Source organism: Peromyscus californicus, unplaced genomic scaffold, assembly GCF_007827085.1.
Source record: "Peromyscus californicus insignis strain IS unplaced genomic scaffold, ASM782708v3 Scaffold_16__1_contigs__length_79575227, whole genome shotgun sequence".
NCBI classification, from domain to species: Eukaryota; Metazoa; Chordata; class Mammalia; order Rodentia; family Cricetidae; genus Peromyscus; species Peromyscus californicus.
The window spans coordinates 20954824-20970026 of NW_026294458.1; the positions used below are offsets into that span (position 1 = coordinate 20954824).

Below are 15203 nucleotides of genomic sequence, written 5' to 3' on the forward strand. Positions count from 1 at the left end.
TTGATCAACTCCATTCTCCAAATAAGTGACTTGAAGCAGAGAAACAAAGGAACAATATTTAGGGGTAGAACTACCCCTAAAAATAAGTCTACTTATTTTCAGGTCATTATTTTTCTAGCATTCTACAAAAACATCAAACAGTTGAATAAGGTTTTTTTTTTAATAAGGTTTTAACCTAAAGCACTCTATAAAATACTCAGTCAACACATTATAATAACATGCCGGTGCAATAATATATTAAGTTAGCTGATAACATCTCTCTCGACTTACTGGCTTTCCATTTCCACCCTAAGTTTTTGCACTAGCTCTTTACTTTGCTCAGGATAGACATCATCCATGTCTTCTTGTTGGTTTTGTGTTTAATACATAATTCATAGAGTAAAATGTACAGCTAGATGAATTTCAGTATATTTGTCCTATGCATCTGCCACTGAGCAAGACCCATTCCCATAAATATTCTCCTATGCCTTTTCTCCAGCCAATACCCACCATTTTGACTTCTATTACTGAGGATTTTTGTCTGTTATTGAACTTCATATAAATGCTGTCACTCACCATGTGCTGTTTTGTGCATGCCTCTTATCAACATTATGTTTTTATGTTCATTTGTGCTATTGAATGACTCTGCAGCTCATTCTGCTCAACTGTCATGATATCAGTTATATAAATACAACATGCATTGGTTATCAACTTTCTATTTATAGATACTTGGGTTGTTTTCCACTTTTAGTGGTAACAAATTTGTGATAACAAATAATTCTGTTCTGTAAGGCCTACTGTAAATCTTTTTGTGTCATATGCATTCATTTTTCTTGGGTAGAAAAGATAGAACTCACTGTCTTAAGAAAAGTATGGGTTTAATTTCATTAAAACGTGTCAGCTTTCGATGTGATCTCCTATAATTTTAGTTTCTTTAATAAGCCATGGTCCAAAGCAGTTTTCATATATTGTTGGCCACTTGAATACTTTCTTTTGTTAGGAATCTGCTTAACAAGGGGAACACTCCTCCACTGTTGGTGGGAGTGCAAACTTGTGCAACCACTGTGGAAATCAGTATGGTGATTTCTCAGAAAATTGGGAATTGATCTACCTCAAGACCCAGCCATACCACTCTTGGACATATACCCAAGGAATGCTCAATCATATCACAAAGATACATGCTCAACCATGTTCATAGCAGCATTATTCGTAATAGCCAGAATCTGGAAACAACCTAGATGCCTGTCAACTGAAGAATGGATTAAGAAAATGTGGTACATGTACACAATGGAGTACTACTCAGCAGAGAAAAACAATGACATCATGAAATTTGCAGGCAAATGGATGGAACTAGAGAAAATCTGAGTGAAGTAACCCAGACTCAGAAGGACAAACATGGTATGTACTCACTCATAAGTGGATACTATATATAAAGCAAAGGACAATTAAACTGCAACCCACAGAACCAGGGAGGCTACATAGCAGGGGGGACCCTAGGATGACTGTGACTTATGGTAAGTTTTGGTTTTACCCAATCACTGGGCATGCTTTAGTGAAACATTTCACTATTAGGATAAGAATTTGTACCATATCAAGCTGATGAAAGGGTATGCTGGCTGTACTTTCAGGAGGGGAGGCTAAAATCTTTATAGATTATGGATTAGCCTATAGAAAAATGTCTGCCAAAAATCAAACAGTGAAGGGGAAGATGAATAGGAATCTCATTTACACAGCTTAAGTAAAACATAGCTCTCTGAACAGATGAAGATAGGTTTCTTCTGTATCCCAGAATCTAATCAATATTTATATGTATAATTCAGCTATTATTTGGCTTAAAAGGGCTTATTGGGAAATGTTATTAATTTTACTATTTTCTACAGAGAAAATATTTTCCAGTTTCAAATAACTCTGGACTTTGGAATTATAACCTGTTTTATATTAAAAAAAAAAACCATTTAAGTGGAAAATGCTGAAGGACCACTGAACTCAATGTTGTATTTACATATTTATATATGTATAAAATAATGACTATAAATGTTTGTTTAAAAAGATGAAGTGCAAATGTGAATTTAACAAGAAGTTGTAGATTTTCAACACTGTACACAAACTGCTGTTACAAATAAATATGTATGCTTCTAAAATAAAATAAAAGGAACCCGAGGTAACAGAAAGAAAAAGGTAAATGTTAAATCCCTGTATTGTAAGTTACTTAATATAAAAAAAAGAGAATCTGGCCGGGCGGTGGTGGCGCACGCCTTTAATCCCAGCACTCGGGAGGCAGAGCCAGGCGGATCTCTGTGAGTTCGAGGCCAGCCTGGGCTACCAAGTGAGTTCCAGGAGAGGCGCAAAGCTACACAGAGAAACCCTGTCTCGAAAAACCAAAAAAAAAAAAAAAAAAAAAAAAAAGAGAATCTGCTCAAATATTTCCCTTGGTTTTGGTCGTCTTTTCCTTGCGGATTTGCAAACACTCTTTTTAGCTAATTTTAGCTGTGAGTCCTTTGTGAGATGTGTGCTTTATGAATACTTCCTCCAAATCAGTGTAGCTAGACTACAGTGCTCTCTGATGTCCACTAAGTCTCTGAAAGGTTGGCTCCCTCTCATATTTGGTTTAAATGTGACCTTCTCAAAGGATTTCTCCTTTCCATTACCTGTTTTATTTTCTTTGGGACAATTATTTCTAGAGTTCATTTGAATATACGTTTGCCATTTTACTTCTTGCCTCCTCTTCCCTCATTTACATGGCCAAACATAAACAGTGTGAGAAGAGAAATCCAGTCTTATTCACGCGGTACGATTCTTTTTATATAAAGCTAATATTTCTTTGATTTTTTTTTATTCTAAGCTTATGAAAGACACTGGTTTATAGTTTTATTTTTCTTACACATACTTATCCAGTTTAGGTGCCAGGATAATATTAGCCTCAACAAATGAGCTTGTCAGTGTTCCTCCTATGCTGGCCACCTTTCCATGACTAGGACAAATACTTGAGGTATCAGTTCATAAACTGATAAGGTTTATTTTGGCCCTCAGCGTTAGAGGTTTCAGTCCACCATCAGGCAGACCCATTGCTTTTGTGCATCTGATGGGGGTGCCAGATGGCAGTGACAAGGAAGAGGGAGGGGCTAGGGTCACAATAGCCTTTTCTAGGCCACAGGATACTAGGAAACACCTCTTGGTAAAATTAATTTCCTCTTTGACACATTCATTCCTCCAATCACTCTTACACTCCTCCCATTGCCAATGTACAACCCCTTCCTTGCCATAAGGTCCCCACCCCATTTTCATGTCTTTTTGATTTTTGCTTTGTGACCCATGAGGTTTAACCTGAGCCACCCTCTTGGGCATGGGTGTGAAGCTACCCACTTGAGGATGAGCAACTCATCAGTGGTTATATCAGAGGCTCAGTCACTTCACAAACTCCTTTCTGAATTTCACTCCGTTGAAACTTATGGCACCACACAATGGAGAAGATAGAGTCACATCCTTCTTCTGGAATCATTTCTGCAACTTTCTGGAGTACAGTGCAATGTAAACATGGAGATATGGCTTGGATATTCCCCACAATGTCAACCTCTTTGTGATAATTAAAGAATTCTACTATGCCCTCTAGTGAGGTAGAGCTGTCTTTGTACATTTCAGAACTTCTTTGAAGATCCTGTGTACGGAACTGCTTGGCCACATTCTCAATTTCATCATTGTCTGTTGAAACCCATTGAGCAGAATCACAACCCTGCCCCCAACCCCAGTCATTCCTTGTTCTTCAAAGGGATGCCTTTGATGCTGCTGAGGGCCAGCGCCAATGCTGCCAGGTGCAGTGGCTTTCCAGGTCCTGCCTGTGCCCTGGCTGCACTTTGGGGCCGGCTGTGTGACTGCCATCAATGTGGGGTGGGCACCAACACCTAAGGTTTTTCTTATAGCTTAGGAAATGTTTTATGTTGTTGAAAATAATCAATGGGCACTTGAAAAAAAGGTGCATTCTTTTGTTGTATTTAGTGATGTGTGTGTGTGTGTGTGTGTGTGTGTGTGTGTGTGACAGAGATGGAGACGGAGACAGAAACAGGCAGACACCTTGTTGGTTGGTTGATTATATTGCTCAGGTTTTCTGTATCTTTTTTTTTTTAAGTTTTATTGATTCTTTGTGGATTTTGCATCATGCATCCTGGTCCTATTCATCTCCTCATGCCTTCACATCTGCCCCTGAACTTGCAACATCCCCTCCAAAAAAAAATAAAATAAAATTTATAATAAAAATTAAAAAATAATTCATCATGGAAGCTATAGTGTGACACAATGAGTCACAGTCCAGGTGAGCTAGCCAGGACAGTGCTGGAGAGTTCACCCTGGTGCTGAGGATGAGGGAAAGCTGCCGGGCTGATCAACCCAGCTACCACCCACCCAGGCCCAGAACCAGGGCTATGAGTTGGCCCACCCCAACATGACCCCATCTGTGATCTGCTGGAGCACATGAAGGGGCCAGATCTGCAGATCCAAAGCTGCAGGATCTCCATGACACAGGGCAACAGCAGGATATCCAAGAGGAGTCCTAGTGAGGATCCAATATTGGTACTGTAGTAGAAATCAGAGGCCTCGTACCAGACCAATGACTCATCGTAACGATCACTTACAAGTAAAGATGTATGGACTAAAGGGTTTTCTGTATCTTATTCAGTTCTTGTTGACCACTGGCCCCATCTGTTGCTGAGAGCATAGTGAGAAAGTAACTCACTAAGAATTGTAGATTTTGATTTCTTTTCCACTGTATCCAGTAACAAGTACTTTTACTCTTCCTTTCTGGGGAAGTCTATTATTCCTTTATTACTAGAGACTAATTTTGGTAAATGCAGAGTTCATGACCAACATTTCTTTCAGCACTTAAACAGTATTGTGCCCCTTCTGAGTTTCCAATGAGAGATGTGATATTACCTACATGGTATTCTTCTACAGTGATAGGTCATGTCTCTCTTGCTTTCAGGACTTTTATCTTTGCCTTTAGTTTTCAGATGTTTAATTTTGATGTATCTTGGCATGCATTTCTTTGGGTTTATCCTATTTGGGATTAGTTTAATTTCTTGAATCCATGGTTCATGTCTTTAATCAACCTTGGATGTCATCAGGCATTATTTCTTCCAATTATTTTTCAGTCCTCTTTTCTCTGTCCTCTAAGAGTTCAGTTACTACAAATTTTGGAATTTTTGTCACTCTGCAACAGATCTTTGGGGACCTGTTTACTTTGTTTCAGTATATTTTCTGTTTTAGATTAAGTGAATTCTATCACTCTATTCATTCCCTAGTAAAGGGTTCTCTGTCCAGTGGGTTTGTGCTGTTATTTTTATAATTGCCATTGATGCATGTTTAAAATTTCTATTTCTTTAATTCTTTCTCACTTGCTTCAAGAGACATCATAATTGAATCATTCAATGAAAGTTATTTTAAGATCCTCATCAGATACTTCTTACATCTAATTTCTCTGAAAATTGATGTGGACTTTCCTCATTCAAGTTATGATTTTCCTGATTTACAGTATAACAGGTAACTTCCTAGTATATTTTCATTTTGGTTTGAATTCTAGGGACAATATTTAAATCTTTTGCTTAGCAGGCAGTCATGGTTCGGGTTTAGCATGCAGACACTTGCCTGTTTTTGTGGGCTATGTTTCAAATGACACTCTAATGCCAGACCTTTTGTAGATCTGTTTTGGGTTTCTTGGTAAATTTCCAGCAACTAGAGTTCCCACTGGTGAACTTGACAAAGGGGCTTTATTAGCATTGAGGCACAGTTCCTGGGGAAAGGAAGTCTATGGCCTAATACAATAGAGACTGCTTCCAGGATTGAGTGTGTGTGTGTGTGTGTGTGTGTGTGTGTGTGTGTGTAGGGGGAGGAAAGTGAAAAATGCTCCCTACTGAGGCGCTTGTTTTGGTAGGTGCCCCTTACCAGTGTCACCAAGTTTCAAGGTGCCTTTCAACTGAAGAGAGAAATCTGAAGGCAGGGAAGGTATCTGTGTGGTAGAGAGGGAATGAGCATTTGACTTAGTGTGATGCCACATGCACATGCCTTCTCCCCATGCAGTTCCTGATGGGGAAGGACAGTCTCAACCCAAGCTCAGAGGAGCACCTTAAGACTACAAACACTCATGGGACATTATTCCTTTTTCTGTACACTCAGCTTTCTGGTGTCTCTGATGGGGAGTCAGATATAGACACAGTTACAGATAACACAAAGATGTAAATGCAAAAACTGATATATTAAACTTCTAGTGCAACTTCTGGATATAAATTGGAAAAGATGACTCAACCATCAGAGAATGATCAGTAATGGGACTGTAAAGATGGCCAGCAACTAAGAGCATGCTCTTTCTGAGGACCCAAGGTTAGTTCCCAGTACCTTTGTCAGGTGGCTCACAACCACCTGTAACTCCAGGCTCAAGGGATCCGATGCCCCCTTCTGGCACATGTGGGTTCCTGCACACACATACATACCTAACTTTTAAATTAATCTTTTAAAAAAACTTAGTAGTAATGTAAAATATGCTAATTTATATGTTACATCATTATCTCAGAAAAGTACACAACCATATTGACCCATAAGGTCAATAAAGTATTTGATAGAATATAGTCTAAGGAATATTCTATATAAGCATCTCCAGGTAGATAATGTTCCTTTGTCATACAAGTTCAGAAGAAGAAAATTGTTCTTGGTTCATGTTAACTGATTCTCTACAACTCTTTTCTATGAGTTATGACTTCCAAGCAATGCTTTAATTAAGGTCTGACACAAAAGCACCACATGTAGGACCTTCTACTTACACCATAGAATCACTATTGAGGACATGATATAATCTATTGCTTTCTAGAACTGATTCCATACAATGAATTGCCTTTAGGATTTAGTAGCAAGGAATAGAATGGTCCTCTGGAATCTATGTTACTATATTACATATTAAGATAATATAGAAAATGCAATGTACATCTTTATTTCTGTTTTGCTGGCCAGTAAGTACAGAACTAAATTCCATTATAATTTCTATAACTAGCAAATTTACCTAAAACTTCCCCTTTATCCCTTAATTTTCTAACTACATACATGTATAGAATGATAGCATGATTCAGATCTATTTTGGAAGTAGTCGTAACATAAGATAAAATAAAATTCAAGATCTCTTGTAACAAGAGTTTGGAGTTGACAGCTTCCTTACTACTCATATAGAAAAGACTAACCCATTAGGGATTAAGTATTTTACTGGGCCTAAAAGGGAGGGGAGTTATTGAGCTACATGCAAATTATGATGGCAGAGTATAGAAGCAAATAATTTATTGATGACTGGGGTCTTGCTGCTGTTACAATCACTGTAACATCAATATCCTAACTGTAGCCTGGGGGTAGAGGGCGCAGGGAGAAGGAGATTTAAGTTTCTCCCTTTTCAACATTCTAACCCTCCCCAGAGATGCCTTCCTGTTAAAAGGGACACCGCAGCTGAAACAACTCTCCTCCTGCTCCTGTTGGTTTGGTGGTGCCTTAGACATCTACAACTGACTGTAAACAATGCATTTCACAGGAAGATGCTATGAAGAAGTGAATACAATACACTTTTTTTTTTTGCCCCTAAATGATAATAAAAAAGAAATGATCTGACATGGCTATAATATGCTAATTTATATGTTACATCATTATCTCAGAAAAGTACACAACCATAAAATATATTATTCTCTCACTAAGACCTATGGCTAGTCCCACTATTAATGGAACTCAAACTTTTACTTAGCATTACTTACCTCTTCTAAACCGACATTATATACACTTAGGTTTTACCTCTTTCAATATCATCCATTAGAGACGATGGAGAATGGCGTTCAAGGTTGGAAGGCCTAGGTGGGTTCCACGCTGGCTGCTGCTGCTGCTGCTGCTGCTGCTCTAGTCTATACTGAATTTTACTACTTCCTTCAACTCTGCAATTAAGAATACCAAACACCAAAATAGCAATACCAGGAGAGCAATGTAACAAATTCAACTTACTGAGTTACTAAACTTCATCCCTTCTTTTTGAGAAATCTCTCAGATGACATTTAGGAACTAAAATGTTAATTCATTTGACCAATAGTTACTGAGCTCCTTCTATATGTTTGGAATACACACCAGTCCAGTGAGGGATACAAATGGAACAATGATAAAAACAAACAAAACAAAACAAAACAAGAGCAACCCAGCTGCTCAAACTGAGCAGATAATCGGTTATAAGTGACTAAAATAAAGAGAAAATATGCGTGAATTTATCACTTCTATTAAAACTGAATCACCTCCACATATCCCACTCATAATTTGAAAACAGACATGTTAACAGAGGAGATGTAATTACTCTTTTTCAACATGTTAACCAAGAGTACACTTCAACATTATGTACGAGGCCTGCCTTTTCCATTTCCTGTGATCAAATTGTGCCAGTTCTTCCTTCCCGAAGTTCTTAGCCCCTCACTTTCTTATTCATTCATACTCTCAAAAACCCTGGTTTACACACCTTCCAGTTTTCCACATTGGTTCTTTTTATTCTGTTTCTTTGCTGGACTAATGTTTCAAACCAGAGCTGTAAACATGCCAATCCCTAGTTTGAAAGATCTTAATATGTAACCACGGCCAGCAAGGAAATGTCCTAATTTCTTAGTTAATATTCAAGGCATTAACCTCAACCTACCTTTACAACCTAAACTCTAATCCCTACTAACATCATTACCCACTCTGCAGTTCTTATACAGTTCTTATACATGGGTGCAGAAACAAATGGCTGCTGTTTAAATGAGTCTTATTCACCAGCCCTGAAAAAAATCAGCTATATTGCTACCTTCACACCTGCTTTCTGTATTCCCGTATCCTTTTCCATCAGTTGAGGGAGCTAGGGCGGCAGGGACATTAGCAAACAGAGGTTCTTGGGTTTCTCCCCTCAGCTGAGGTTGGCTTTGGGAATGACTACTTTTGAAAACACATTTTGTTAGTGTAAATTAGTTGAACAAAATAATGAGCTTCATTACAACATTTCATACATGTATAATGTGCTTTGATAATATTCATTCTTCAATCCCTCTCCCTTGCTTTCTCTCATTATAGGAGCTTGTGTTTTAAACACACATTTAAGGTAATTCTTAGAATGTTAACTTCCTTTGAAGTAATATTACTCTTTCCTCTTTAAAGATTTATTATTAGATTTATTTATTTTATGTGTGTTTTGTCTGTATTTATGTAGGTGCACCACATGAGTGCTTGTGGAGGTCAGAAGAGGACATTGGATCCCTGGAACTGGAGTTACAGATGGTTGTGCATACCATGTGCATGCTGAAAATTTAACCCGGGTCTTCTGCAAGAGGAACAAGTGCTCTTAACCACTGAGCCATCTCTCCAGTCCCAGAAGTAACATTTTCCACAAAGCTTTCCTAAAAGTTCTTATCAATCATGACCCCTCCTTTTAATTCTTACAGTAATTTTTATTGTACTGTTTGTTTAACTTTTAGAGCAAGTGCTTTTATATTTTCTGGTTTAGAATGTACCAATTATATCTAAAAAGGATTTAAAGTGGTTATATTTTCTTACTGAATTTTAAATTAACTGATCTGTTTAGATGATTAAAAAATGTATAAAGTGTAGAAGTCTTATGGTTAGTCTTTATACAGCAAACTTTCCTTCTCCTAGTGATTTCCATGTCCCAAGTGCTCAACACATTTGAGTAATAAAGATGAAATTATTCTGGATAGTGTAGAATGGGTCTGTTCAGTCCAAGTCTCTAAAAGTATCTACAAAAGGTATACTTACACACATAGAAAGCATTTCATACATCACAAGGCAGTGTGGTAAGATCTTTTCACTAAGGATTATCACTAAACTTAAACTTAGAAAAAGATTTAAAGAAATTTAAAAATGTTTACCTTTTCGTGTGTCTCTTTGTATATGTGCATATGTCTGTGTTTGTGGAGTATGCATACATCACATGTGCATTAGTGGGCATTGAGTACGCTGCTTTATCACTCTCCACCTAGTTATTTGAGGTAGGGTCTCTCTTTCAGCCTACAGCTTGCATTTTTTTACTAGGGTGGAGACCAACAAGCCCAGGATCCTCCTGTTTCAAACTGCTGCCGTGCTGAGGTTACAGACATGTATGTGACATGTCTGGCTTGTTACACAGGTACTGGGACTTGAACTCTAGTTCTCACGCTCTCATAGCAAGTACTCATTACAGCTGAGCCATCTTTGCAGCCCCAATTCAAAGTTTTTTTTTTTTTTTAATTAAACCCACCCTCTACTGTAACTTGACTTAATCCATTAATTCTTTGTCCTTAGAAATGTATATGTTGGCGGAGTAATATATTTCAATACACCACCTACCTTGTTTTTTTCACAGTGATGTTGCTGCTGAGTTTTTCTAGGCGGCATTCCCCAGTGTCATGGTTAATAATCAAAATGCATTCTTTTAAGTAAGGCCTCTTGGAACCTTTGAAAACTGTGACTGGTGGAGTGGAACCCTGTTTAAAAAGTTAACCATGTTACTTGAAATTTATCATAACAATTCAATTGAGACGGGTGTTGAGTTTTTCTGGTACTGTTTCTCAATCCGTGCTATATATCAAGTCACTTGAAAACTATTTAAACTTACTACCCTTAAAGACAATGTGGCTTAAAAATAGAAATACAAAGATAAAAGGGATTTTAAAAGGCTGAGATCAAGGCAGACCTGGTAAAGTAGGCCTCTATTTCCAGCCACTCAGTAGGTTGAGTCAGGAGGGTCCCAGGTTTAAAGCCTGTCTGAATTACAGAATGAGATCAAAGCCAGGTTAGGTGACTTAGAGGAATCCTCTCTCAAGATAAAATCTGAAGAAGTGGACTGGGGATGCAGATCAGTGGTACGGCACCTCCTAGCATGTATGAAGCTTTAAGTCCACACACCCATGGGCATGTACACACACACACATGGACATGTGCATGCATGCACACATGCACACACACACACACATACACACACACACACAAGCTGAGATCTCAAACCTGCTGTCATTGAAGAAAGGAAAAGGAAGAGATAATTACCCTGAAACACTAAGATTTGTTCTATTTGCATTAGGAAATTGGGATTTAATCTAATCTAATCTAAATATATATTTACAGGCGAGGAAACAGAAATTTTAATCATATTCCTATTTTGAGATAATCAAGAAAATGTCAATAAAGACCAAATCTTATTAATTCTCTTAAGTGTGATAACAACATATAGTTAACAAAGAATTGAAAAGTTCTTTCTTAACAATGCATAAACACTGATTCAAGAAATGAGTTACATTTTAGGGTTCTTCTTTAAAACAGCAGAAGGGAGTGGTAAGTGAGTAATTGCTCAGTAACAGTTTATTTTTCTATTATGTTAGAGCTATGTAAAGAGTTGGAGAGAGAATGGGAGATAGCTCACTTGGTTAATGTTGGCAATGCAGTGTGAGGACCTGAGTCCAACCCCTAGCACCCACATAGGTGGGCATGGTGGTGCATATCTGTGATCTCACACTGGAGAAGAGACAGGCAGGTCTCTGGAGTTTGAGGGCCAGGTCGCCTAGCCTAATCTGTGAGCCTCAAAAAGTAAGGTAACTGGCTCCTAAGAAATAAAATGTGACGACGATCTCCGGCCTCAACCCAAGTTCATGTGCAAGTGCACGAGTACCTGTGCAAATGCGCGCACACACACACACACACACACACACACACACACACACACACACACACACACACACACAAAGAAACTCAGCCCGTTACTATCATTCTGCAGTGCCCCTTATGTTTTGTCACCGCCGCCTCCAAACCTGAAGAAATTTTGTTATTCTCTTAGTCTCACATATATAATCCCTAAACACAGTTCACCTATTTTTGAATTTTATAAAAAGTGTCTTCACATTTTAAAGAGGTTTAACACTAATTTTTATCAAGGACAATAAAACAATTGGATTAGAAAAAGGTGACTTAAGAAAGTTAAAGGCCCATCATATTAAACGTGTTAATAATTATTAGAGCTCTACTAAATGTCCACTGAAAGCAGTATGAGATAAATCTGGGGACTGGGAATGCCACAAACAGGTAAAGGACTTGTGAGAGGTGTGGACTGGAAATGATGAGGAGAAATAAAGGAAGGAACAACTTTATTGGCTTTTCCTCAAGACTAAAGTGATCTACAGAAACCAAGAAGACATAGAACATAAGTAGAAATCTAGCTGGTCTGGATCCAGAAGGGTGATGTGTGGAACACTTATCCATGGTCCTGCTGAGATAGAGAGCCAGGAGTGTGGTTATGACAAAAAAAAAAATCCCCCAAAACAAAAAAACAAAAACAAAGACAAACAAACAAAAACAAGGTCTACTCAGCTGGAGAGTTGATTTTCAGACTTGGCTAAAAACAAGTCAGTAAACTACCCTAAAATAGAAACTTATGAATGCCGAGCTATAGTTGACAACAGATTTGTACAATTTTTTTTCCCTAGAGATGCTTATTACTCCTTAGAGTAGAATACAGTCTAAAGTTACAGTGTATTATTGTGCTCTGAGCTCTTAGAATAAGAACTGAATCATTAATTCTTTAAATTGTTCCCAGTGCTAAGACCATACAAACACACACTGGATGTTGAATAAGAACATGAACAACTTCTGATCATAGCTCACAATTTCTCATAGTCTCTATAATTTAAAAAAGTTTATAAACTTTCTTCATCATCAAATTGAACACCATTTCAAATCTTTAAAATTTTTCTCTTTAAACATTATATTATTTTATGGGTATGGGTATTTTGTCTACATATATGCCTGTGCACCATGTGTGTGCCCAGTGCCCACAGAGGTTAGAAGAGGGCATCAGATCCCCTGGAACTGGAGTTATAGACAGTGAGCTGTCATGTGGGTGCTGGGAATTGAACCAGGATCCCATGAAAGAGCAGCTAGTGCTCTTGACTGCTGAGCCACCTCTCCAGCCCTACCATTCCTAAACTTTAAACTTAAATTTTCTGCTCATTTCCTTAAAGTACCAAGTAACTTGTAAGTGTATGAATTATCCTTGCCTCAAAAATAACTCTTGAATACTTCGTCCATCTCCACATTCACTATTATTCAACTTGAGCTCTCAATCAACATTTCACCTTCATTATTGACATCATTCTCGCTATTCTCTTTCTAATTTTGTTATTCATTATGCTGACAGGCAAATCAAATCATATCATTCCTGTGATTTAAATCTCTATGTATTTAAAATCTTTATGTACTCAGGATAGAATTCATGGGGTCCTTTGTGACATCTTCATTTCTTCTCCAACACCCTCCAATCTACACAGCATTCACAAACTGTGTAGAATGACACATAGCTGGTTTGTATGTGTGATAGTTTGGACCTTGAATATCTGCCAAAGCCCTATGAATTAAAGTCTCATCACATACTGTGTTGGTGCTATCAGGAAATGGTGGAAACCTACAATGGTGGGGTCTAGTGGCAGGCTCTGGTTATTAGGGCTGTGCCCGTCGAGTTCTTTGGGTCTCCCAGACCTCCTCTTATTCTTTTATTTGTGTATTTATTTATCTATTGCACCTAGGAGGTAAAGTAACTCTTTTTCCACCATGCACTCCCACTGTGACGGTTGTCCTCAGATAAGAGGGATAAAAACAATGGATCAACTTGATCACAAACTGAAACCTCTAAAGCCATGGCTCCAATTTACTCTTTTCTCTTTCTAAACTGATTCTGTCAGGGGGTTCTTAACGGAAATTAATGGAAAGCTGACTAACCTAAGAAACAGGTTCCAGGAAGTGGGGTCATTGCTATAACTACAGTTACAGAAGAAATATGGGATAGTAAGAATGCCGTTAATGAGGTTTGAGATAGAAATGGGATTCTGTTGAGAACTGGACTAGAAGCCATCCTTGTTATAATACACCACAGTAAATAGATGCCCACATTGTTTGTCTATTCCCTGAGAGTTTGCAGGAGGGGGAAATTTCAAGGCAGCAAAGTCCCTAGATTACAGCATGGGTATGACTGGCTGCTTTTAGCCAGATTTGTAGTGAGAGGTGAGGACAAAAAAGAATGGAAGATAATGATTTGGGAAACTTACAGTTTAGCCAGAAAGGGTGCACAGAAAGGGCAGCTGCTAGAGAGATCAGTATTAGTAGGAAGAAGTCAAGTGCTTTGCACCTGGACGGAAAGAAAGATGCCTGAGGGATTTTCTGAAATTCATGAGGTCACAGCCATCAAGGACGAAGAGATATGCAAATTTGTTTCAAACATTTCCTAGAGCATAGTCTTTGAGAAGAGATTTCCCAGGGCACCCTGCTCACTTAGGTCTGCTTAAATTGGTAAGGAGCTCAGAGGCTATGGGCACCTCAATGACCTCATCTGTATGATTTAGGTTTTGTTAACACACAGAATATAAAAGTTATGGGATAATGTAGGATTCCAGTGAGATTTCAAAGGAAATTCTGGGGAAACAGGTAGCGTCCTGGCAGGGTCTGAGTCCCGACAAGCGACTCAGGATGGAACACAGATCTGGGAAAGTAAGGCTGAAGCTACAGTGGAGACCCAGGAAGGAAAGAATGCCTGCCACATGAAACTGCAATCAGTGAGCAGAGCCCAGAAGTGTGGCCACGTGGGCTGCAGCCATCAAGACTGTAGAGGATGGAGTTGTCCAAGTCCTTGGGAGCCAACATCCTACCATGGTGTACCCTGGATGCTGAGCATAAGGATTTAGGATTTAATGTATATCTGCTGCGTTTTGATCTCATTCCTTCTTGATGTTTCCTTTTCTTCACTTTTAGAAGGGGAATGCTTGTTTACTTTAATCCAATGGAAACATGTAACTTTATTTTTTATTTTTGCAGGACCTCACAGCTGAATTTGCTTTGTGTCTCAGAACAGACTTTGGACCTGGACTTTTGAACATTTAACACTCTGGAGACTCTTTGAGGTGCATTAAAGGTACTTAGCATTAAGATATAGATTTGAGCCTTGGGGAAGCAGGGTAGAATGCTACAGTTGGATCTGAAATGTTCCTGAAAGGACCATGTATTGAAGGTTTGGTCCCTAGCTTGGTGCTACTGGGAAGGGAAAGCCTTGAAGAGGTGGAACCTTGTGGGAGGTTTTCAGGCACTGAAGAATAGTCTAGAAGATCTGAGGATTCTGTTCTTCTCTAGCTATGAGATACTCTTTTTTTTTTGCTCTGACTAAAAGTAGTACAATG

General features: G+C 38.4%; 1 protein-coding gene and 1 long non-coding RNA gene across 3 annotated transcripts in view; one reads left to right on the forward strand and one right to left on the reverse strand.

Moving 5' to 3' along the window:
- Window positions 1–15203, forward strand: part of LOC128112001 (uncharacterized) — a 47700-nt gene that overhangs the window by 15877 nt on the left and 16620 nt on the right. For both annotated transcript variants that reach the window (XR_008218817.1, XR_008218816.1), the window contains exons 2-3: window positions 9209–9372; window positions 14845–14941. This is a non-coding gene — a long non-coding RNA (uncharacterized LOC128112001). The remainder of the gene's footprint in view (window positions 1–9208; window positions 9373–14844; window positions 14942–15203) is intronic.
- Window positions 1–15203, reverse strand: part of Eaf2 (ELL associated factor 2) — a 39353-nt gene that overhangs the window by 7441 nt on the left and 16709 nt on the right. The window contains exons 4-5 of the mRNA XM_052740622.1: window positions 10342–10478; window positions 7786–7922 (exon numbers count right to left, since the gene is read on the reverse strand). Of these exons, the coding sequence (XP_052596582.1) occupies window positions 7786–7922; window positions 10342–10478 (274 nt within the window). The remainder of the gene's footprint in view (window positions 1–7785; window positions 7923–10341; window positions 10479–15203) is intronic.